The sequence below is a fragment of the Canis lupus genome, chromosome 5 (genome assembly GCF_003254725.2).
Source record: "Canis lupus dingo isolate Sandy chromosome 5, ASM325472v2, whole genome shotgun sequence".
Classification (NCBI taxonomy): Eukaryota; Metazoa; Chordata; class Mammalia; order Carnivora; family Canidae; genus Canis; species Canis lupus.
The window spans coordinates 27,883,770-27,910,538 of record NC_064247.1 but is presented as its reverse complement, the minus strand read 5'-3'; the positions used below and the strand labels follow the sequence as shown (position 1 = coordinate 27,910,538).

At 40.2% G+C, this 26,769-nt stretch overlaps 1 protein-coding gene and 1 long non-coding RNA gene across 4 annotated transcripts in view; one reads left to right on the top strand and one right to left on the bottom strand.

Annotated features, from left to right (window-relative positions):
• PDGFD (platelet derived growth factor D) overlaps positions 1–14,345 on the bottom strand; it is a 227,737-nt gene extending 213,392 nt beyond the window's left edge. Inside the window, exon 1 of one of the 2 annotated variants that reach the window (XM_025465701.3) lies at positions 14,210–14,345. In XM_025465701.3, coding sequence (XP_025321486.1) covers positions 14,210–14,333 — 124 coding nt within the window. In that variant the 5' untranslated portion in view covers positions 14,334–14,345. The remainder of the gene's footprint in view (positions 1–14,209) is intronic. The other variant, XM_025465700.3, reaches the window with a different exon arrangement.
• Positions 14,346–14,347: 2 nt separating this feature from the next.
• On the top strand, positions 14,348–22,901 carry LOC112671431 (uncharacterized). 2 transcript variants are annotated; one of them, XR_007410701.1, is made up of 5 exons: positions 14,348–14,511; positions 14,958–15,015; positions 18,452–18,616; positions 21,429–21,500; positions 21,755–22,901. It is a non-coding gene; the product is annotated as an uncharacterized LOC112671431 (long non-coding RNA). The 2 variants fall into 2 exon arrangements; XR_007410702.1 differs by lacking the exon at positions 14,348–14,511 and adding an exon at positions 21,191–21,315 and having other exon boundaries at positions 14,653–15,015.
• Positions 22,902–26,769: the final 3,868 nt, after the last annotated feature.

Sequence of the window (26,769 nt, the reverse complement as noted above, 5' to 3'; positions counted from 1 at the left end):
AGGGCAAAAGTAAGGCTTGTTGTACTACAGAATTCCCATAGGCAGAGATCTAAATGCACCATTAAATTGACAATACAGATTTCCTGGCTAGTGAAACGTATAAGTGATTAGAAAACTGAGCTCAACAAATAGTTCAACTATTCATCTTTCACATTGAAAGCTCTGTCATACTCTCTACTAGTTTCCCGTAGGCACTGTAACAAATTACCGCAGGCTGGCTGGCCTAAAACAACACACATTTATTCTCTTACAGTTCTAGAGGCCAGACATCTGAGATCAGTGCCACAACCCAAAATCTAGGTGTTGGCAGGGTCATGCTCCCTCTCTGGATGCTCTACGGAAGAATCCATCGTGTCTCTCCTGTCTTCTGGCGGTTCCTGGCCACATGATTCTGCTCTCTGCCTCTGTGGTCACAATGCCCTTCTCTGCCTATGTCACAACTCCCTCAGTCTCTCTCCTATAAGGACACTTGCAATCGCATCAGGGCCCACATCAGATGATCCCTGCATCTCAAAATCCTTAGCTAAATCACACCTACAAAGTCTTTGCCATAGAAAGCATCATTTAGAGATGCCAGATTTAGGACATGCAACCTAATTGAGGTTGCAAGTCATCAGCAGAAGACAAACTCCAACACATAGTTTTCCAATCTGCCCTAATGCATTCACTAAAAATGGTCATTTTCATATGCCACTCTGCAATCTTTATTAAAGCTGGATGGACGTAACCAAAAGTTTTTATACAGCAATTCTGTGCTTTTACATGCCCTTAACCACCTACTGCCCTCACCTTGGGAACAAGCTGCAGGTTTCATGTCCCTGTGCTTCCACAGGCTCACCGCTCTTCCCGTGTCTCCTCAAGGTCCCATAAACAATAGTAACCTGAGAGGATGACTTCTCACTTCCAATGCGATACTAATACTTTTGTCCCCCTAAATAACTTACTTTTGATAAACACCTGGCAAGTGATGAGGAGTCTCCAGGGACCTTCTGCAAGTCTGAAGTGGCCAACTAGCTGGTTTTGTGCTCAAAAGAAACTGGTCAGCTAATGGCTGTGCACACACAAATGTCATTCAGAAAATAATTTTCAACTAATCGATGTTTCTAAATTCTATTTTCATGAATTTTAGGCATGCACGCAAACTGGATATGTAAATGGCACAGAACAATACAACAGTCATATAACTGATTCAACTATTTTAATTATATCCACAATTAATTGATATCACATAGACTAGAATGGTTGTATATTAATGACAGATTACCATTATTGTCCTTTTTTTTTTCCACTGTCTTTGAAAAATTTGAAATTTCCCTAGTTTAACTCACATTCCCAGGAGAGGGAGTAAAAAAAATATGACACAGAAAGCTGTCTTTTTTCTACTGCCATCCAGTGGTCAAGTAATCACATTACATATTACATAGTAAAAAGTTAATAATTAAGCATTAAAAAGTTAATGCTAAATGAGCCCACACTTTTTGCTTTTGTGGTTCAGGAATATTTAGGCTAACATCTAAATACGTAAAAGAGAAAATCAATAACGTATGACTCCCAGTTCTACAATGAAAAGTTACTTTTCTGCTTGAATTTTAATTAATAGAATAGTGATAACCAATGAGGGAGTTGTTTTTCAACCTTTGAAGAATACTGTGCTCCATTACAGCTTTACCAGTATCATTTTTTTCTGAACTAAATATAGGAGATGATTTATGGTTACAATTTGGTCAACAGGACTGATTCTTCAGACAAAAAGCCTAGGACACATAACGGTGGCACTCAGATGGACACTGCCTTGTCTGTGCTTATTCACAGACATACTGTATCTCTTTAGCCAAAGTATAAGCTTTGAGAGAGTAGAGACTGTGCCTGGAGCTCACCTGTTTCTACCTCAGTAGGTCATCCAGAGCCTTGCATGCAGGCAGCTCTCAAACATCTGCTGAGTGAATGAGTAGTGTTCATGTTTATTGGAATTGGGTTTGGTGAAAAGCATTAATCTACAGAATTGAATCAAAACAATACAAAGCCACGGTAGTTCTTCTCAGGGTATTTAAATAATCCCCCATATGCTGTATTCATTTTTTAAATATTTTATTTATTTATTCACGAGAGAGAGAGAGAGAGAGAGAGAGAGAAGCAGGCTCCATGCCAGGAGCCTGACGTGGGACTTGATCCTGGGGCTCCAGGACCACGCCCTGGGCTGAAGGTGGCGCTAAACCACTGAGCCACCTGGGCTGCCCCATATGCTGTATTCAAAGTGAATTCCAAATAGCTCTTGCTTCATTCTTCTTTTTTTTTTAAATTAACAACTCTATAAAAATCCTTTAATTCCATACTTATTCATCCATGAAACTTTTGTTTTTATAGGAAATACATATATTTTTTATTCCATTTGATGGCAACTGTCTTGTTTAATCCTCAGTAAAATAACATGTGGGTTACACATGCTCTCTCTATATACACAGAATAGAGATGGATTAATCTTTCTTAATGTTCATTAATCATCCACATTGAACCTGAAGACTTGTTTCCTGATCCTTAATTTATTTTTACCTCTTTCTTCTGAACTTTTATTAAGTAGTAGGAATTTCGTGCAAAAGTACTCAAATATTAATACTGGAAAAGAAATGTATCCCTAAAAGGAGTCACTGTAGCCAAGCATATGTGTCGAGGCTTTTTTGCAGGGGGGAGATAAATTCACACACTTCATTGATCTCGGTCCAAAGTGAACTCCCAAATGTCATGCTTATGGCTAGGCAGCAGTCTAAAAATCTGTGTAATCTTGGCATTATCCACAAAGTCTTACTGAAACGTAACTCTTCACACCAACCACTGTTGCTGAGGTTTGGAGAGCTCTTTGCCATGTGGCCAGTACTCCAGAAATACCAGGTTTTATTATCATACACCCGCAACCCTGAAATCATGTACTTGAAAAGGATGATAATATAATGTTGACTCATCATGTTCACTGTGTATGTATTTCATGTGAATAGTGTGTCTCTCCCACCTTCCTGCCTCGAGATTCCATCTGCATGGGTGCTGCACAGGCTCCCTCTCCATGGCCTTCCCTCCTTCTATTGCCTATCCTGTTCTATGATATAACAGCCCCCCAGAAAATGAACAGAAACCTGTCACCTTGATTCCAAGTTTAAATACCCTTTCCCCCATCCCTTCACAGTCTGCTGTGGGAGGACCCATATGGTTCAATGAGGGGCACAAAGAGACACTGTTGTGGTTGATTTACTGATTCCTCAAACTTTTTTTTTAAGATTATTTATTTATTTATTTATTTATTTATTCATTCATTCATTCATTCATTCATTCATTCATAAGAGACACAGAGAGGGAGAGAGGCAGAGAGACAGGCAGAGGGAGAAGCAGGCTCCATGCAAGGAGCCTGACATGGGACTCCATCCTTTGTCTCCAGGATCACGCCCTGGGCTGAAGGCAGCGCTAAACTGCTGAGCCACCCAGGCTGCCCTGATTCCTCAAACTTTACTGAGCTTCTCCTATGTGCCAGACAATGAGGATGCTTGGCTGTATTAAATACAGCAAGTATGCTCATATCAGACAATTTCAGATATGTAAATAAATGAGTACCATCACAGGCTTTGTGATGGAAATGTGAGATAAATAAAGGAGTAGCCAATTCTCCCCAGGGAGGGTTGGAATCAGGAAAGTCTGCAAAGAGTGATGCAGGCCCCCTGACAGAACTCACCCACCTTCCATGGGAACACAACTGCACTGCATCCAAATGAATTAACAAGGATTAATACTCAAGGCATTCACCACAGGATGAATAAGCTAATATTTTTTAAAAAACTAATTATTTCACTCTCAGGCCTCTAAATTGGAGACTGTACTTTAAGCACCAGTGGGATCGGCCAATGGAGACCTCAGGGTTCAGTGAAGAGGTAGACACAGTAAACGTATATTTTATAGGTCTTCAATACGTAAGTAGCAGTTGACAGTATGGACAAAGCTAAGATCTTCCAGAGATTAACAGTGAGAAAAGTGAGACAATAAGGCTGAAGTCAGAGTCTTAAAAAATATACCTGTATTTACAGGGCAGATAGTAGGGTGAAGACCTAGCCAAGGAGACAAAAAGAAAGATATGAGTGCTCAATGATTAAAAAAAAAAAAACTATGTCTGTGTTCAATGTCATATTTCCATAGCCATATATACGCTTCTATTTAAAACATTTTAAGTTTATATATATATATATTATATATATAATGTATTTATACATATCTTCCCCAAAATATTGTAATTGTAGAACTTACTAGGTTATAATATATTTTTTATATTTTTTATCTTTGGATGCTCTTTCTGTATTATCAAAATCTCTACTACATTCTAATATCTTTGCTGCTTCTTTCATTATTCATAGTGGTTACAGGGGGAATAGCACATAAAATACACTTTTAAGGCCTTCTCTAATCTTGCTCCTTCAAAGAACCTAAAACAAGTACTGTGGTAGTTCTGGTTTTATTTCTATCACCATTTCAAACCTGACATTTAGGAGCAGTTAAGGCACAGGAGAGGCGGGGTCAAGCAGAGGGAAGACAAGACTAGCCCATCTCAGAGAAGGTGAGGAAGCACAATGACGTCACCCAGAGTAGTTTAGTGGAGGCCTGGAGTGACTTCATGTCACAGTGGATAAGGCAGTGAGCTGTGGTGAGATCACACATGCTTATACGATGATAAAATAGAAAAATAGTAAAATGGCCTGTGTACATTGTGGGAGGGTTCAAGGAAACCTGATCATGTTGGCTGAGGAGGTAGAACCAATAAAAAGGGAAAATTTAAGGACAAAAGAGTAGTAAACTGTGGGTTTAGGTCATGGCACTGAAGGAGTCGTGGATTCGTGCACAGGAGAGACACCCTGACCACAAACACAATGGACCGGAACAGAATCTGACTTGTAAGAGCACTGTCGCTTCCCTGGTCCTGATAGCAGGTTTAAACAGTGACTGTTGTTTAGCAACTACAGCACTTATTAGAGCATAAGCTGCGTTCATTTAAACCAGTTAGATGATGCAGACACAGATATAGACATATACATCCATTTACCTATCCATCCATCCATCTACCTATCCATCTATCTATCCATCCACCTACAGATTCATCCACCCACCCACCTACCCATCCACCCACCCATCTGTCCATCTATCCATCCATCCATGGCATGAACTGATGTTAATCGAAGTAATTCCAATTCTGTAATTATGTAGTTGCTTTTATTTTCTTGCAAAAGAACTAGATTTTGCACTAGGATCAGCCCATCATTTCCACCTAAGAATCCTGACCCCAATATGGTCTAATCCAAAGTGTCCACAAAATCCCTCTTCACCTCCCTCTTGACAAACACAAATCTATTAGTTACCACCAAAATAATGACAACATGTTTATTATTATACAGGCTATAAACATTGTGTTCCACAAAGTTTTCACAGAAATGCCAATTTTCTGGTTAAGATTCATATATACTTAAGGTCGTACCACTTTCAGTTTAGGGTACCGACAAACCCACTAAGCACATAATCTTAGAAAGAAAGAAAGAGAGAGCAAGGTAGCGTGCTTGAGAGAGGAAGTGGTGGGAGAGGCAGAGGGAGAGGAAGAGAGAGAATCCCAAGTTGACTCCCTGCTGGGCATGAAGCCTGTTTCAGGGCTCAACTTCATGATTCTGAGATCATGACCTGAGCAGAAATCAAGATCCGGATACCCAACCGACTGAGCCACCCAGGTGCCTTTATTGAGGACATAATTTTAAGAATCAGCAATGTCACTGGGCTAGTATAGTAATCTCCTAATGATATGTTACCAAATACCTGAGACTGAATGGCTTTTACACAACAGAGGTTTATTCCTCACAGTTCTAGAGGCTGAGAAGTCCAAGATCAAGGCGTCAGCAGATCCAGTATCTTTCTGCTGTGTCCTCATGTGGCAGAAAGGGTGATGGACAGCCATGGTGTCCCTTGTATAAGGGCGCTCATGCCATTAGCAACCTCCCAAAGGCTCCACCTATTATAGCATCTCATTGGGAGGTAGGATTTCAATGTATGAACTCTGGGGGCACACAGACAGTCCTTTGCAGGTTGGAACATTCTGGTCTTATTCAATAAGAAGCCCAACCCAGCGACACTTGCTTAGGTCTTATGGATGCTTTCCAAGGCACAGAAAGACAAAGAGGCAGAAAAACTATTAGCTGTCAGATCTCCGTACCAACAGCATGCATAGTTCTAACCCATCTTGTTCTCTATTCTACTGTCATACTCCTATTCCGCTGTGGGTGTGAACACCACACAAACAGGGGCTGGAACTTACATGGAATACAGAAGTAAATGGTCTTTCAGTTCTATCCCATGAACTTACGAACTCATTTATAAACTCTGCAACAATGACTTTGGCTTTGAAGTGGGCTTCTTGCATACTGACTGGTTCATTCAGTTGCATTTTACACAGCAGAGGTTGCTGAATAGTTAACGTCTGTAAAAGCGGACTGTTGCTGGGGCACCGGGGGCTCAGTAAGTTGAGCGTCCAACTCTTGATTTCTGCTCAGGTCATGATCTCAGGGTCCCTACGTCGGTTCCACACTCAGGGGAGATCTGGTTTGAGATTTCCTCTCTCCCTCTTTTCTCTCCCCCACCCCACTCATGAATTCTCTCTCTAAAATAAAGAAATTAATCGTTAAAAACTCAAAGTGGGCTGTGGCTACATTGCTTACTGAATGTCTCAGTGAGATGAGGAACTTATTGGGTCTGAAATGACTTGTTTGAAACTAACAGCGTGTGATTCAGCAGGCCCAGCAGCTTTCATGAAGCTCCTTCAGCCCCAAGAAGGCATGCTGGCCTCCAAATTCCAGAAATCAAGAATCCTAAGATACAAGATTCTAAATCATGCCTGGCTCACGTGTGCAGGCAAAGTGCTAAAAACCTGTCTTCATAAACACTCTACAAAAAACAGTGCTCAAATAAAAAATCTAAAATCATTATTCATCATTCCTCGTATGAAAGACTCTTATGCTTGTACCAGGTGCTTCCACAGACACCCTATCTCCCAATTATACAAAAACCACTAACCTGCACACAGCACAAAACACAAAAAAGCACAGTATTAATCCATCAATATTAAAGCTAATATATTGATGTCTGCATACCATCCACGGTGCAGAGCAAAGATACATTATTATATGCATCATCAGTGCTTGTGTAAATAAGGCATACTTCATTTTTATGTTGAAAAAATCATTGGAAGAAAATATTTCTTCCTGTACCTGCACTTGTGCACTTTAGTGTCTCGTGGGCTTATTCCTTTATTTATGACTTACATTTGGTTCTGGAAAACTGTGTGAGGAGAGAGAACATTTTTTGCCACAGTATTTGTCTTGGATTCTTTCTTTTTTGCTATTATGTATTATCCCCCTGTACCTTTTTGCCAAAACTGTTCTTCACATAGAAGTTATTGTAAAAATGTTCCCTTTTAAATCGCTTTAATTCTGAAATACAGAAGTTTAAGATACCTTAAAATGTTGTAAACACACCAAACAGGTTGCTATCCCTAGTTACATGATCTTAATGTGACGTCAGGTTCAGTGAGCACAATCTAGTATCTGGGGTGCAGAGCTACAGGGGTTCAGCCAGGGAGAGGGGATTTCAGTGAGGTCCCAGGGCACTGGCCCCTTACATCTAGGAAAATCAGTCACATCCGCCACCATCAATTTGAAAACCAAATGGTCCAGTGTTTGTCCCACAGGCAGTGGAGGCTCCTGATCACAGCACTGGCCTGGCTGACTGCTCAGGAACACTGGCACCCAGTATCAAACACAGCACAGGCCCCCGTCTTTCTCCAAACTAATTCTTTCAGTGGCTTCTCACTGTCCTATGAATAATGGCCAGACTCCCTAACATTCCTTCCCAGAGCTTTAATTAGTGGACATGTGATGGCTATGTTCTCATCTCCTAACCTTGGCAAGGGCTGCCTCCCACTGGCAAACTCTACCCTCTTTCCTCATTGTGCACAGCTTCTAACTCCTACTCATCCTTCTTTCCCAAGGTTAGACATCACTTTCTCCAGGAAGCCTTCTCCAATCCTTCAAATCGAGATTATGTGCCCCCTGTGAATTCCCACACCCCTGTGCATTTCCTCCATGAAAGCAACAATCTCATGGCACTGTGCCTTCACACTTTTCTATCCACAAAATAATCCTTTTTAAATAAACATCTTCTGATGGATTCAAATATGTGAAGTAGAAATGTAGAGATGAACATGGAACAGTTATTCTGCTGAGGAAGGGGTGGAGAGCCTGAGGTAAAGTGTATTTGGCTTCCCCGTTCCATGTGTTATGACCACGATGGTCCTTCTGGTGAATCCTGGGACTTACTGGACTTACTGGACTACCTCTGAAAGACAGCTGTAATACACTGGCACTGAATATGTATTTGTCCATATTGTCCAGGAGATGACAGGCTGTAAGAAGGCAGGAACCGTGCACGTCTTATTCATGATGTGCTAGATAACTGAACACAGCACAGCAAAGATAGATAACTGGCAAAGATTAGAGAGACAATAATTGCGAAAAAATGAATAAGTTACAGTGGGGGCAGCAGCAGAGCTCAGGACAAAGGACGATTTGTACATTCGTCTTCAACCTTTCATGTTTAGAGAACAGTCCACATCAGGTGAGGGGCAAATTAAATGAGATGTTAAAAAGAAGCGGGAGGACTGACGTGATTCCCTTCCACCTGCAGCCATCAGACTCGTTTGTGAGAGACCAGATCAGGACCCGAACGACATGGCATGGATGAGCTAGAAGCAGCCACATCTGTCTCGCCTAAAAGATGTTCTTATTTTAATAGAGGAAGAATTTTATTAAGATGCTCAGGAAGTATCTTTTTAGGCTAATCAGATCAATTCAGCCAGGAAAATTGAAGAGTAGTTCCAGAAGGAGACGATGTGCATTATGACTCAGCTCTCAAGGACAGGGAGATAAATACACACATCCGTCCAGACTCAGAATGATGGGCTGAGACCTGTGTGACAGCATGCTTATCACTGCTCATTAGAGGTCAGTGACTCTGGGGACGCTGCCCCACTGGTTGACCCTATCATTCCCAAACAATAAAGTTTTGCTCTCATCCCCTGAAAGGGAAAATCCCATAGACAAAAAAATCAATGTCATTATTGTAACTCACAATCTAGTGGCATTTCCTCCTAGAGAGTATGTCTACCTGTGTAAACTCGCCTCTCTAGAAGAACCTATATAAAATACTATAACCTATGGCAACAAGTCAAAGCCATGTTACGTTTAAAATATTTAGTCATCACTATGCTCTATGAGATTATGAAACTTTAATATCCTTTGAGTCGAATAGAAAATATAAACACAGAAAATAAGATCTGACACTAAACTGATTCTTAGCTTTCAGACACTTTAAAAATTATTTATTTGTTGCAAATAATGCTGCAATTTAGAGAATATATATCCAATATATATAAGTGCATATAAAGGATATCGTATGTCAGTGTTACTTCAAAAAAAGCTAGGGATGATCCTGGAGTCCCAGGATTGGGTCCCACATCTGACTTCCTGCATGGAGCCCACTTCTCCCTCTGCCTCTCTCTCTCTCTGAGTCTCTCATGAATAAATAAATAAAATCTTAAGAAAAAAAAAAAGCAAATGGGGCACCTGGGTGGCTCAGTGGTTGAGCCTCTGCCCTCAGCTCAGGGTGTGATCCCGGGGTCCTGGGACTGAGTCCCCTATCAGGCTCCCCACAGGGAGCCTGCTTCTCCCTCTGCTTGTCTCTACCTTTCTCTCTCTGTGTCTCTCATGAATAAATAAATAAAATCTTTTAAAAAGTGTTAAAAAAACAACAAAAAAGTAAATAAAACCTAGTAATTTGTTTACATTGTCTTCTGTTTTGTTGCCTTCCCTAAAAGATCTAATCTTTATATTGAAATCAATATGCTGCCATAATTTTTAAAAAAAGATTTTATTTATTTATTCATAAGAGACACAGAGAGAGAGAGAGAGAGAGAGAGAGAGAGAGGCAGAGACACAGGCAGAGGGAGAAGCAGGCTCCATGCAGGGAGCCTGATGTGGGACTCGATCCCGGGACTCCAGGATAAGGCCCTGGGCTGAAGGCAGTACTAAACCGCTGAGTCACCTGGGCTGCCCAATATGCTGCCATCATTGATGACAACAGAAACCCAGTGTCTAAGAAACAAGTAGACTCCTTAAAGATCTAAGACCACAATTAGTAAAACTGCTGTTCTATCACTAGAGAGTGATGATGTAACAGACAATTCAAGTTTGGCATGTTAAACAAACTCCATTAAATTCAGAATCATTTCCCAACAGCACCTGAAAGCAACAGAAAAAACAACAAAAGGTCAAGACAGTGAAGAGTGCATCTCTATCCTTAACCACTCCCTCCAATGGGAAGTTCTATCTAGTTATATTCTAAAATAAGTAAGGAATACTGTCAGTTAATTGGTACCTTTCTACTTCTTGATCCACACTCTGAGCAACACCAGTTGTGACCATTTATTACAAAAGCACCAACTTTGCGGGCACCAAAATAAGAATATGTTGACTCTGCTGCTAAATTAAGACTTTCTCTGTGCTAAGAGGCAGATCAGGAATGGGCATCAAAAGGAAATCAGTTTAAGGATAACAAATATGATACAAGGAAGTGTAAATATTCAATTAAGTTTTGCAAACTATTATACTTTAATCCCTTATTAGCTGTAGACTCTGGTTTCCTCCTACAGACAGGGACCAAATTCTACCATCACTGGGTCACCTTTAGCCATTCTGCAGGTGCTGGGATGGGGTCTGCACGTACCCCCTTTACAATGAGAACACATTGTGATGGAGAGTTCTGAAAGGCCAGGAGACAGTGGCAGACCAGCCTCCCACACTGAGTAGAAGGAGGTTATCATTTATCAACTCTAACACTTCCATATCCTTTCTAGTACTCCAGCTATCTGGAGTTATCAGGTACAAGTAGAAAGCTTCTGTGTGTGTCAGGCTGGACAGGATCCAACACATGTCATGCCCAAGAAAGGATGCCTGCCCTGTCTGTTCTCATCCTGACTCCAGCATTAGGTAGCAGCTAACTGCATTAGCGGGAACACTTCGCTGGCCCTCATCTGTGAATGAAGACAGTTCCATCATTAGATATCTGTTTCTAAAACCACCATTCAAGGGTCATGGCTAATTCTTTGTTGTGACTTCCTACCACTTGTAATCTGAGGGCCAGGTCTTCGAAGGCCTCTAAATTAATGTTTGGAAACTTTCACCTTCTCTATTTCCCCTTAGTACATTCCATGCCTTGTCCTCCCCTGACTTACTTGCAGTCTTACCCTGATAGTCAAAAGAGCAAGACTATTATCTTCCTTAACAAAGGAACTTTGGGGGAACAGTTCAAAATGTCTGGAATCAGAACAAGAGTTTTAATTTGTTATTACTTTCTCTCATCAGCCCAACTGTTGTGATTAAGATTTTCCAAATGATGTTTAGACTTTTTCAAAGATCCTTTATTCTTACTTCCTCACCAAAACCCTATGGCAGTGTTTCTCAACTTTTTTTTTTTTTCATTGTCATCAATCCTCCCTTCAAGAGCCTGTTTAGACTTTCTTTCCTTTTTTTTTTTTTTTTAAAAAAAGATTTTATTTATTTATTCATGAGAGACACAGAGGAAGCAAAAGAGGCAGAGACACAGGCAGCTGGAGAAGCAGGCTCCATGCAGGGAGCCTGATGTGGGACTCGATCCTGGGTCTCCAGGATCAGGCCCTGGGCTGAATGAAGGTGGTACTAAACCGCTGAGCCACCCGGGCTGCCCCTCCTTTAAAAAAAAAAAAGATTTTAGTTATTTATTCGTGACAGAGAGAGAGAGAGTGTGTGGCAGAGACATAGGCAGAGGGAGAAGCAGGCTCCATGTAGGGGGCCTGATGTGGGACTCGATCCTGGAACCCCAGGATCAATGGCTGAGCCACCCAGGCATCCCTAGACTTTCTTTTCTAATCATATCCCCACCCTATGAAATGTTAACACTGCAGATACACTATCTATCTCTTTATACATACTGACCCTTTGGACAACCACAAACCATTGTAGTATTTAAGATCCTTTTCACCCTCTAAGATCTTATTTTGCTGCTTTGGGGCAATTTTGTCTCTCTTTGAGAATGAATGCTTTGTAACACTTGAGAATAAGATGCCTTTGAAAATTTCCCAAACTAATAATCCACTATGAGCATTAACTTTTTTTACACTGTATATAACAATTTTTCTTAGTCTAACCTTTACCCCTCCTATTTTTGTTTGCAAAATGAGACTGACATTTAGGAAAGTGTTGAGCAATCCAAATTAATCAAAATGTGTGTGCATGTGTGTGCTGTTAGTAATTGCAAAACAGCTTTAACTAAAATATGTATAAATTGATCCAGGGTAGTTTTCAAAATTTTGATAATATAAAGCATTTATCATATAGACTAGATAGATGTATAGAGTTTAAACGATGAAAACTAAAAGGAGAGTGTCCTTTTTTAAAAAAAAAAAATATGAGCTGCATGACTTGGTTTTAGTTGGAATCTTGGGTTACCAGGCAATGGTTACATACTTTTCGTTTTCTGTCCTTGACATCTTGTAACTGATACTTGAGAGGCTAAGGATTACAAAATTATGGCTATGAAGTCATGCAAATTATACATGGCATTTTACTCTACACAGCTAAGAGGGCATATAAAGTGCAAACGTTAACAAATGTAAAAACTCAACCAGGAGAAGATGGTCTCTGGTAGAAACATTAATGAGGGAAGCAAAACTATAAAAGTTTGGTCTTGAGCCTACACCTTTTTTTAAGTCTTAGCAAGGAAATTCTATGTTTGAACTAAGATGTAGGGCAATCCACTGCTGGAATATTTTACATAAAAACACTGTGAAAGAGTAATTCTGGAAATGTAGGGGCATCTTTTGGCCAGGAGGTAACTCTAAGGCTTTTCTGTGTCCCCTCCACACAACCACACCTCTTCCTATGACTGGCACACACTGAGATCTGTAGTGTACTTGACACCAGAAAATACAGTTTTTTGTTGTTGTTTCATAGTTCAAAAGTCTTTCAGTAAAGTCTGAATAAAGGGCAAACCAAGAGAGAAACTGATAAGGGAATAAAATGTACAGTACGAATTTATGGGAGAACACGGATTGCCAACTCAAACAGTGAAGCCATTAGGAAGAGCTTGGCGAACTCCTTAGAGGCTGTAGTAGAACTTTCAGCAGACAGAAGGACAGAAAGACATTACTAATGAAGGAAAAAACAGAAATCTATGGGTCAGCCCAAGCAGATGGCAGAAGCAGCTTCCCACGACTGGCAATATTAGTTGTCGTGGAGAATAAAGGAGATCAACTTCAGATCTTGACCGAAGCGAAGCCCAGAAAGTAGATAAGCTCCATTTAAGTCTCTGGGCCCACTGACCCAGGTGTCCTCCGGAGTAGAGGAAAACAAGCAAGCCTGCCTGGGACGTTGCTTAGGTCTGCTGTCCGGACAGCTCTGTTGCTGCAACAGCTGGAAAGCCTCCTGTGCCCTGCGCATCGGAACGGAGAGCCCAAGAGCGGCCCCCGGGGGTCCTGCCGCAACCCCAGTGTCCCAGGCTCCCCGGCCCTGACCTCGCGGGCCACAGCTCCCGGCCCCCGCCCCCCGCCCCCGTGGGAAATCCCTTTTGCGGGCAGTAAGGGCAGCCCCCGCGCACCAACATCTCCTCCACATAACATGGGAGTTCTCCGTCCCTTCCAGACCCGGCTGCAGGGCATCCCTCCCTGACCCCCTACTGACACGGCGACCACAAATCCCCCAGGGAAAGCCGGCCTCGAGGCTCTCCGCCTCCCACAAGCGCCCACCCACCCGAGTTGCAGCCCTGCAGGTCGAGAGCCCCCCGCGGGGCGCGCAGGCGGCCACTCCGGGAGCCCCGGACCCGGCGGCGAGACGCGGGGCTCGGGGGCTCGGGGGACCTGGCGGGGCCGCCCCGGCCACCCGCCCACCTGCTCCGCCGCCCGCAGCCCGGACCCGGAGCGGGGCCCGCACGACACCCCCGGCCCCCGCTTCACCGGGTTGCTGTGAAAAAGTTTCCTAACAGAAAGAAGCAAAGATGACAGCAAACAAAAACCCTGCCTTTCTCTTGGATTCAAGCGAGCCTGCCCGCCGCTCACCATCTCGCCGGAGGCTGGCGTTGCGCAGGGCTTTGACGGATGCGCTCTGCGGGGCCGCGGCCGCGTCCCGATAGCTGCAAAAGTTGGCGCAGACCAGAGTGTAGACGAGGCCGAGCGGGCGCATTGGGTCGGCGACCCGGGGACCCCAGGGTCTGCGCGGGAAGAGCAGGGGCCGCGGCCGGACGCCGCCTGTGCCCAGCGGAGGCGGGGGCCGCACTTCCTGCCCGACGGCCGGGCCGTGTGGGCGCCGCCTCCCCGGTGCGGCGGGAGCGAGCAGCGGCGGGACGCGCCAGGTCCACGCGGTCCGTCCCTCCCTCCCGCGGCTACACCGGCCGCTCAGGAGGCGGGGGCGGCGCGCAGACCGCGGTGGGGGGAGCCGGGCGGCCGCGCTCTCGGCCCGACCCCGGGTCCCCCAGCCGGGAAGGCGCGCTCGGCCCCGCCCCGCCCCGCCCCGCCCCGCGCAGGCCCGGGGGTGGGGGTGTGCGGAGGGATGCGGGGGGTGCAGGCCCCGCGGGGGGGGGCGGGGGTGAGGGGTGCGGGGGCCGGGAGGGGGACCTGGCTCTCCCCACCTGCCCCGGGGTCAGCCCTGCTCGGTCCGCCAGCGGGACAATCAGGAGACCGGGAAGCCGGAATCCCAGCACTTTTCCCCAAGTGGCGGGCAGAGCTCCCAACGTGGTTGGGGGGCGGTTAGGGATGGGGCCTGGAGTTGGAAGTTAGCAGGAACCACAATCCGATTCTGCTTTCACAGGATGTCACCAGGTGAGCAAGCGAGGCAGTGCTGGACTCTGAGCTGCACGGGAGCTCCGGTGAGTGTGACCTTAGCCAAGTCAAGGTTATTCCACGGGGGTGGGGGGAGGGGGGAACAGCAGGTCCTCCTTCTAGGGCCCCCGTGTGGTGAAGTGCGCTAGAAATGGTCGAGGGTGCTCCTGAATGCCCACCCAGCCCTGCACAGTAGAGGGGGCTAGAGGTCAGGGTGAGGTTGGACAGGAGCACGCGTTACACTCTGTCACTTCAAGGTCCGTAGCACCAGGTCCTCGGGCCTCCCTTCTCTCTATATCTGGGAGCTCAGAGGTGCAGAGGAACTGACTGGATTCTAGGAAGTTCTGCGTCATGCATCTGTCTGCCCGGGTAAGAACTATATTTGGAACAGGAGTAGGCCTCGGGCTCTGTTGCTTACTAGCCTTGTCACCTTGAGTTAAGCACCTGACCTCTAGAACCTCAGTGTCTTTACTTAGAAAAGAGAGGGTGGGGGGCATATTTAGTTTGTATGGTTGTGGAGAGAATTATATGAAATAATTTTAGTATTTAACTTTGTAGCTGAATTAAAATCCAAATTTACACAATCTCTCAGCGGCTCATTGATGAGACCTAGAAGAAGCGTTTACTGGTCTCCTTTAGGCCTTTCCACCCCCTGAAAGTCTGGGGTGTGAAAAGTAAGTGATATCTGGAAGACAGCTGGAAGCAGCTGAGAAGAGTAGGAAGTTCAGGGAGGGAGACCTCCAACACCGACTAGGGTAACTGTGTTCTTTCCACATATGCCGAGATTCATGTGGTTCATCTCCTGATATTCTGTCTGAAATACGGTCTCACAAACTGCAAATTTCAAGACCAGCATGATCACCTTTTCTATTAAGACTTTATTTTTTTCAGAGAAGTTTTAGTTTCACAGCAAAATTGAATGGAAAGTACAAAGATTTCCCATTTGCACTTGCCCCAACACAGCCTCTACCATTATCAACCAGGGCCTACTACAGTGGTGTATTTGTTATAATTGATGAACATACACTGACACATCATAATCACCCAAAGCTTACATTATGGTACACAGTTGGTTACATATGTTACACGTAAAGGCTACATTATGGTTCATTCTTAGTGTTGTACATTCTATGGTTTGTAAAAATATGTAATCACACATATTCATCAGTATGATGTCATATGGACTTTTACTGCTCTATAAATCCTGTTTCTCCAGCTTTATTTTTTCCATAAATAGAATGGAATACACTAGCTTTGAGATTTAACTATCAAAGTTCATGGCAGATACTAACATTGTTTTATATTTTTTTTGTTTTGTTTTAAACACACATCCATAGGGGACATAAAAGATATTTCTATGGAGCATGATCAAAAAAGTTTGAAAGTCACTAGAAAAAAGGCTGATCACCTTTTTTTTTTTTTCTAAAGAATTTAATATTTATTCATGAGAGACACAGAGAGGCAGAGACACAGACAGAGGGAGAAGCAGGCTCCATGCAGAGAGCCCAATGTGGGACTCGATCCCAGCACTCTGGGATCATGCCCTGAGCCAAAGGCTCAGGCTCAACTGCTGAGCCACCTAGATGTCCCAAAAGGCTGTTCGCCTTGTCTCAAAATGTAATCAATTCCTTTAAGAGGCATGAAGGAGAGGCGTAAAACTTGGGTTTGCATTCAATCATTTACTTGTTCAACAGGTTTTAATTAAGCAATAGGTTTTCCCTTTGCCATGCCCTAGTCTAAAACCCCAGGGGATAATATACTGAACATGAGAGAAAGGTATCTAATCCCTTGGAGCTTACATTCTAATGAAAAGGAGATCATAAACAAGTAAGGATACATGGATAGATAGATAACATATATGTAGATATATGTTGTATATGAGAAAAGAGTCAGAAACTGATGAGGTAGGAATGAGTTACTAATTAAAATATACCATTTTTAAAAAGTGGTTGAAAACGCTTATTAAATTTCAGACCTAGCTCCTGAAATGAGGATATATGAAAAAATGAAAAAAAAAAGTACAAGTGGTGTATGTTGTGACCAGCATCAAAATGCTAAAGAGGATTATTTATCTCAATATATAAAATATTGAATTTAAAGCAGTCAAAATAGTGTTGCCCAAGATACTAACACTGTGTACTGTGTAAAGGCATTGTAAATTCATAATGCCAAAATTTTAGCTGAGAATAGTAAAGGATGTCACATGGAATCTGCATTTTCTTGATTTTTAATGTCAGTAAATACCAAAATCAATGATAAAACCAAAAAACTAGGGAGCTGTGCCTCATCAACTCTTCCGAATCTGGTTTTCAGTATTACTTAATAATTAATTCTTACAAATTAAGTTGGTTACACCAACTAATGTATCATTGTACACAGAATAGGCCCTTAATAAAGATATATTGAGAGTCTGAGAAAGGTCTGGTATCAAAATAAAAGAAACGATGATTCAATTTACTTCTTACCTGTATCTTAAACTAACTTAGCAAAACATAGAATTTGACACTACATTTTTAAATGCTGATAAGCCAGTTAAAAGAACATGAGCCAACACAATGAATCAGATTTATAAATATTTATTAATATTCAGGATAAAATAAATTAACTATTCTATATTTAACCATTGTTCCGTGACATTCATATAATTGATATTTCTACTGTTTAGAAAAAAAATTTAAATATGAGAGTAATTTATAATAGATCCATGCAAAGTGGCATTTATCTCAAACACATATTCTTAGCAGTGATGATTTGCTGAAAGGGTAGGTTAGGATGTGACACCATTTTTTTCATTACTCTCTTCCTTACATAAATAGAACACAAGAATGGTGTTTTCCACTACATTTTCAAATATGCTTGGCTTCTTTCACAAACTCATAAAAGCCACAGTGGAAAAGGAATGAAACGGGGCATGTCTCATTTCTGCAAGTGGCTCATACCAATTTTATTTTTTTAAACTAGACTTCTTCCAGTTTTAACTTCAAACTCAGTGCAGGAACTCTCTCTTGAGTATAGTATTTAGATTATGAAGCCTGCTCTCTTCAAAGAGGACATCCCTGGATTAGTCATCTTCAACTCACTGATCTCAGAAAAAGCAGAACACTCTGACATAAAATCCTAATTTTGCTCTGCTGATGGACTACTGATCTTTGGAAGTATTGCGCTTCTATGGGACATAGATCTGTTTCTGTAAAATGGGAGTGTTACACTAGATGACCTTCAAGATTTCTTTTGGAAATCTATTTTGTTTGATTTGTAAAATCTCGCTATCTCCCTCCTTCCCTCCCTCTCTCTCTCTTAACCCTGGTCTATATATATAGCTTTATCAAGCTCAAATGCATTTTAAATAGTTGTTAGAAATTTTGAGTATATACACAAACAAAAGTTTTCTACAAACTTTAATGAGCTGATATTTGAAATTTTGATAACTAACATATGCAGTATTCCCATGCTTAACTGTGATTTCACCATTGGCTTTTTCAGTTACCAGTGGACAACCAAGGTCTGAAGCCTACAGATGGTTATTCTGATGACTCTTTGGAAGGCCAGTAGTATCCCTAGTTTTACATCACAGTTACTCACACACCTAACCTCCCATGAGCTCATCACATAGGTACTTTAGCATTTCATATACTCACAAGAAGAAAGGTGAGTCCAGTAAGATACTTTGAGAGAGAGAGAGAGAGAGAGAGACTACATTCTCATAACTTTTATTACAGTATATGATTATGATACTTCTATTTTATTATCATTGTTGTTAATCTCTCACTGTGCCTCATTTATAATTAAACTTTATGGTAGATATGTACGTATAGGAAGAACATGGTATTCATAGGGTTTAGGGCTGTCTGCAGCTCCAGGCACCCGCTGGGGTTCTTGGCACATATCCCTTGTGGATAACGAGGAATAACTACTGTAACAAACTAACTCAAAGTTTGGCTTATCATCTAATATTAATAGTTACTTTTGTTTTCAGAATTATATTTTCTTTAAGGAGATCAGTGATTCTAATGTATAAAAACATAGAGAGAAAAAAAAACATAGAGAGCAGGAATATGTTTAGTGATGGGGATAACTGAGGAAATGAACTACAGTTGATTAATATTATGACACATTCAGAAAGGAGACAAAATAAACTCCAGTGCTTTACAACAGCAACATGATTTTGACCTATAATTTGGCTCAGAAAAACTGGATTAAACTCAGTTGATTTTTGTAATTGAATAAAAGATAATGTTTGAATATTTGGTGCCAAAAAATGAAATTAAATATTCATAAGATGACAAACCATGGTGAATTTTTTAAATAGTTCCAAATGATTTGAAAGACCTAGAATACCGACATGTTTACAGAATATTTTATATCAAGGATGTGCAAAATATGCCATTAAATTTTGTTGACTCATCGACAAGAAGCACATCATTTTTTAACCCATTGAATTACTGTCTTTTTAACAATTAAATTTTCCTTTTATTAAATTATCATGTTTTTAACTGACTCATTTGCTACATGTATCATATTTATCCTTATATCTCCATTATTATTATTACCAGTAAAAAATAATGTAGAAAGCCTTTTTAAGCACCTTTTCCTAAAAGTGTTATATTCTCTGTGTTTAAGAAGAGAGGAAATGACTGAAATTATGGCTGTTAGGAGGGCTAAAGCTTACTGATTTATTTAGTGTCTTTCAAAATACTATTATTTATTCCTCTTTTTAATTATTGGTGAGGGAGCCCATGCTGAGCATTGCCCTTCCTCAACAGACCATGCATGGCACTAAATCCCTTCTTGTTAAGCACTTTTCTTTAAAATTATACTTGCAATGGCACGTATTAGATGTATAGCAAAAAAGTACAATACAGTTGATAGGTTTTACTTGATATCTACTTGACGGGCTCATATCCAAGCCTATTTCTATTTTCTGGGTCCTAACTTGAAGAAAATTATATATGTAGTAATAAAATCATAAGCCCTGGTGTGTTCAATTTACACTATACTCTACTCTGTCCATAACATGTATTATGTTTTTTTTAAGATTTTATTTATTTATTCATGATAGACACACACACACACACAGAGAGAGGCAGAGACACAGAGACACAGAGACACAGGCAGAAAGAGAAGCAGGCCCCCTGCAGGGAGCCCGACACGGGACTCGATCCCGGGACTCCAGGATTCTGCCCTGGGCCAAAGGCAAGCGCTCAACCACTGAGCCACCCAGGGATCCCCCCATAACATGTATAGACAATCAGCAAGTATTGTCTAGATTCCTACATAGCAATGTCAGATACAATTTATCCAGCTATGTCCTGACATATTTTGAACACTAACTTCCAGATTTGATCTTTAATAACTGGTTGTGGTGAGACTATCAGCTTGACTTTTTGACAACGAACAGATCCAGTCAATCAAGTATTTTGTTCTGTCAAGCATTAGTTTTCTTTTACTTCATTGAATTAGCCAGTGATTCAGCTTAATAGAGTGAGTCATTGAGTTATATGACTATCATGGAAAAGAATCCCTACATCTATAATTTTTCTTGAGCTTAGTTATATGTTTTATTTCCATTTTTCCATTCCTGAGCTGCATTATCTAAATTTAAGGTTTCCAAGATGAGTATGTTGCATATTTTGCAGAAATACTTATGTAATTGATCTGGGATGTCTGCCAGTCTCCTTTAGAATGCTGCACTTTTCTCTTTATAAGGTGGGCTTATATCCAGTGAACTGTCATATTTTGAGTTCTCCTCATACCTTGCCATTGCTTGAGCAAAAAATTGGTATTCAGGTCCCTTTCCTTGAGTGAGAATTTTAGTTCAATCAAGAAAGTATTTCCCCATATTTATGTCCCTTGGAATTCCATATTGTACATTTATTCTTTTCCTTTGAGCCCATTTTGAATTTATTAATGACAGTATTTAAAACCTGAATGAATATTTAACCCTTAATAATGATCACCTTTTCTTAGCCAACTAATTTCACCATGTGGATGTGTGATTCCCCTCTATTAGGGAGTTGCTTTTGAGGATTTGAGGCCGAGGCCATCTTTTGTGTTCTAAAATCTTAGTTATCTTTTTTGACATCCCTCATTATATATTTTCTATTAAAGAAAGCAACGTTGCACTATGGAAGAGAAAAAAGTACTGAAAGTGTTGCATAAAATGAATAAAAAAGTTTATTCATTATTATTATTATTATTATTATTATTATTATTTATTTTGAGAGAGAGAAAGCATGTGAGCAGGGCGAGGACAGAGAGAGAAAGAGAATCTCAAGTGGACTCCATGCTCAAGAGATCCCATGACCCTGAGATCATGACCTGAGACAACATCAAAAGTCTGGCACTGAGTAAGCCACCCAACCACCCTACAGCTTACTTTTAATAAGCTAACCTGTGGTGGAAATAAATCATGAGGCACTGATTCTGATTTTTCTCTCTGATTTTTTTTTTCTCTTTGGAGACCACATGGAAGTTGTTTCCTGAGTAAAGCCATGAAGAGTCCCTCATTTGAAAACTTTAAACTTCAACCAAGGTGAGACTGTTTTGACCATAGGTAGACACTATTCACTATTCTTATCAGCATAATTTTACAAATATTTTTTTCAATATTTTATTCTGATTAACTAAAGAATCCTGAAATGACCCTGAAGTATAACCGAATGTGGCATCTTTGTAAGGCAATGACATGTTTCACAATTGCATTTTTCACCTTTGAGCTGAGGCTACTATGAAAGCTATGAAAAGCCACCAGTAGTTCAAGTGTTTTATTGGCCCTTTCTGTTTCAGAGCTGGCTGAGGTGAAACTCCAGACCTCTGAGGAGAGTTCGAAGGAATCAGCAATCTTGTTGACTTAATGCAGCACAATCAATGAGATGCAATCTCACCAATGGGCTGGACAAGGTCAGGGATGATAAAAGTGTGACAAAGAAAGGATGTGGGAGACCATAGGAAAGAAGCAGGTCATTTCAAGGGAACAAAGGCAAATTAAAAAATCTGTCCAATTTATTGTTCCTTAAATGACTTGGCTTTAAAATCTGCCTGTGCACCATATATAAACTAATGTGCATAAGGACGGATGAAGCCACAGGAATAGCAAAGTATGTGTGCAGGGACCCTGTCCTCATGATTATGAAGATAAAAGTGTGAGAATAGGAATGGAGGGAGAGCTGGGGTAGAGGTGAAGGGTGCAGAGAGACAGAGAGATTATCTGTATGTACTTGAAGACCTATTATATGGAAGAATAAATAAATAATCCCTGCTTTGTAGAACTAGGGACATTCCAATTAATAGTATGTTTAAAAAATGCAAAAAAAAAAAAACCTAATTTGACCTGTCTAAAAATAGAGTGAATTATTATATCTTAGGAGAGAAGTCGTTGTTGTTTAATTTACTAAAAGCATTAATGTGGGGTCTGTGTACACAACAGGAACATTAAAAATGAAGTTATTTCACTAAGGAGAAGTTTTGAAAGGCCTTAGAAGTTTTTTCCCAACTGTAGGATGTTGTACTCTTGTGGTTATATCTCCCTCAAGATTATTTAGTTTTTGAACAATAATCCTATCATATGCAGCACAGCTGGGAATTTTTAATAGTTCTATTTCAGGTCATTTTCAAATGTTTTTCTTATTAGGAGTGTGTCTAGACCCCCATGAAACACAGCAGCATTCTTAATATGGTCCTAAGGCATATCCAGGATGGTGTTAAATTGAGAATAAAACATATGCAAATGAATTGTGTTAATTTGACCAACATCTTGAATAGTGTGATGACCATGCATATATATTTCTCTAATTCATTAAAGTTGGTATAATCATTTTTTCTAGGACAATATTAATTTTACTAGGCTTGAAAAGTTGTTGAATTCACTTTGGAAGCCAAACATAGCTGCAGAAAATATGAAAACATTAAGGCTAATAAAATCTGGTATAACTTATTTTTCACGTTGTTTTGAAAATAACTTATTCAGCAACTTGAAGCAACTATAATAAAACTGAGAGGCAGTCTCTGAAAAGCCAAACTAGGTATTCCTAAAATCATTGTGGAAAGTCTGTGTACTTCACTTTGTGGGAAAGATTTAGGGCCTTATTCAGAGCTAGCTTGGTCTTACTTTGTACATAATTTTAAACATTTTAAAAGGTTTTATTTATTTGAGAGAGAGAGAGCACAAGTGAGGGAGAAGGGTAGAGGGAGAAGCAGATTCCCCACTGAGAAGGGAGCCTGACATGGGACTTGATCTCAGGACCCTGAGATCATGACCTGAGCTTAAGGCAGATGCTCAACCTACTGAGCCACCCAGGAGCCCCTGTATATAATTTTAATTGGATCAAATACGAGGTTTCTCTTAAGCAGCAGATTGGAGGGTGAAACATGAAGATTAATATGGTAAAATTGGGAACGAGAGGGGATTTTTAAAAGACGTACAAACAAAAGAATGTAAAATTCAGTATGGAGTTTGTGGTTATTGAATATGCTTGCAAACATCCTGATTTATCTCTTTGGAGCTCCTACATATCAATGGGATGTTCCATGAATTAAGAAATAGAATAATGGTGCTTAATTATTATAAATACATTTAAACTCATTTGGCTATATTCTATTTAATATGGTAAAGTTTTACATTGCCAATATAATGGAAATTTACTTTTAAAAATCAAACGTTAACATTGTACATACATGTATGTGTATATAAGTTTTAACTCCAATTTAAACCAAAGCAATAGTTGGTTAGCATTTGTAAAAACAATCTCTCTCAGAAATCAGCATTACATAATTTGAATGCTTGATGCCCACATATCTTTATCCAAATATACACATGAAGATTTTGTTAATTTGTATAAGCAATACTAGAAATTATTTTTCATTAGTGACATGAATAGTGTCCTATATATATGTGGTTGGTAGGAAGTACTGCTCAGACTCCCTTCTTGAATGAATGAGGTATAAGAATTCGGCAAGGTCATCAGTTGAATATCTGGTGAAGAGTGCAGTCTTGACCAGACCCCATGCGACCTATATTCTCCTGCTTCACAGAGTTCCTTGTCTCCTTATCTAGTACAAAGCCGACGAGTCCTACTGCCAGGATACAACTGTGTTCACCTCAGAGTAAGTCTGCCATACAAGGTTGAAGAATCTGAGCAGAATTAGATTGTCCTCAGAGCAGCTTTAATAACTGGCTATTTGCCTTAAAATTTCATTTATACTAGTTTGCTAATAACATTTATCTGTTTGGCATAGATGCTTCTATTGGTTTTTTTTTAATTTTATTTATTTATTCATGAGAGACACAGAGAGAGAGAGGCAGAGATACAGGCAGAGGGAGAAGCAGACTCCCTGAGGGGAACCCGATGCAGGACTTGATCCCACGAGCCCAGGATCATGCCCTGAGCCAAAGAGAGATGCTCAACCACTGAGCTACCCAGGCATCCCAGATATCCTTCTATTGTGATATAACAACTGATAGGACAGCTGTGAGGGAAAAAACATTTAGCCTTCTACCCTAGCTGCCAGAGATGGTTCATACTTATTCAAAAAGCCTAGGATTTACTTCATTCATGGCCTTGTTAGGTCAGTTTACAAAACAAACATATGTTATAGAATCATGTAACTGCACTGTTTGATAAAAGGCAAATAATTTTGTCCATAAATAAGTTTCTATTACCTAAGACTTACTTCATGACCATCTCATTCTTTGATGATACTGGATAAATATGGAGTTACATGCAAGCCCTGATTTTTAGTAATTTAGAGTCCCACATAGCAAAGAGAAGACATTATAAAAAACCCTGTGAAGAATATTAGCTAACTATCATATTGTTCCTCAAAGCACAAATTTTATAACATATTCTATTAAAAATGTTCAATAATCAAATAATTTTCAGAAATACTACATAATTTGCTACTCTCAATCACAATATAAATCAATATGTTATAGGCTCTGAGAAAGTTATCGTAAAACAACCTGTTTAATTTTGCTTAAACCAGCATTTTCCCAATATATTAGACATTAATTTGGGAAACACTGAATTACAAGGAAATCTGACTTAGACTCACCTTTAAATTGAATTGGATGGTCAGTTTTCAGAGAACACTGATAAACTAAGTTTGATATTTAAGAAAACTACCAGAACGGTGAGGGAGGTGAGAATACGGTCAATAAAACAGAAGTTAATGCAGAATCCATGTAAAAATAAGTTTTTGTCCATAAAATTGGTGTCCTGGATAGGAAAGACAAAAACTACTTGACATATTTGGCAAATAGGGTACTATATATTTCAATTCTAAGATCATTTTGGGGACGCCTGAGTGGCTCAGTGGTTCAGCATCTCCCTTTGGCTCAGGTCGTGATCCTGGGGTCCTAGGATCGAGTCCTGCATCGGGCTCTCTGCAGGGATCCTGCTTCTCCCTCTGCCTGTGTCTTTGTCTCTCTCTCTGTGTCTCTCATGAATAAGTAAATTTAAAATAATAAGATGCATTTTGATTTCTCATTTATAACAGCTCTACAATCAGAATAAACCCTGTTTCTCTCAAACACTCTTGACCAAGTGACAGTCATAACATGGTTGACATCATTTGGCACTTTTGGTAAGATTCAGAAACTCCAAGCATTGAACCTTGTAGGGTGGTGTTTGTGGGTAGAAGCAAAGTTCAAAGACAATAGTGGAGCACTTTGAAAATAAATACTATGTCATCAACATGCTTGATGACCCAGAAAATAGAATTATATGGAAAAGCACAGAGTTTAATAATTCTCAACCAAAAAATTATTCAGGAGTGTTGGATTCTGAATTGGAATAAGTTTCAGGGATACTTAAATCAATGTATTCTGCTAATACTTTCATTTTTATTTATGCACAGAAGCAATTTAAAAAATTATGTATGAATAAGTTATATATGAAAATTATGTATTAGAGTTCTTTGAATAAGTATAACGTTTCTAAAGAGAACAAAGCACTGATTAGTTTAATTAGGAGCTTAATTGACAGCTTTTTTTTTTTTTCTTTTCCAAGGGTACACAAAACAATGACATATCTTAAGACTTTATCTTAGGAATGTTTAACTGTATTTAATTATCCAAAGGATGCTAGAACTTTAAAATATCCATCTTGCCATCAAATTTCTCAGAATAATTCAATAATTTCTTAGTAGTTTTTATTTTGAGATAGACATGTGCATTCAGACTGACCATTTTAGCAAGTGGTAGAGAATTGATGGAATTGAAAGATCTCTGTATGTGGCTGCAGTGACCACACTTGGCATAAACTATTTGCAGGCCAACTGGCTTTCTTCCTGGTATGTTGGTTGACACATGATAGGGATGATGGGGAAAACAATACAGTTAACAAAAAACGTGCTAAAGAATTACTGCCATAGGAATCTGCCATTATCTGATAAGCTCTTGGCTGAAAATCTGATGTATGAGTTTCCTTTCTAAAACCTGTGATGAGATTTTTGTCTACACAGAAGCATTAACAGACTGAAGCTGCATTCCAGATTTTTCATTTGGTCTTTCTTCCTCCTCACTGACTGCTCGGTGTGTTACACATCAGTAGATTTGAAATTCAACAGTTAGAAAGTTATGATCTCAAAAATACATACTTTCTATTTTATTTATTGTATGTATTTTTCCTCTTTTATAAATCAGCAACTGTAACCTTTTTCTTTTAGCAGGGAGTTATTAAAAATGAAAACCCTACCATATATTAAGAGAGTTATGCTTCAATGCAATATAACTATAAAATCTGTCATCATCTCTAGAAAAGGTAATGAATTAAATATAAGTGCCATCATAATCTAGTCTTTTG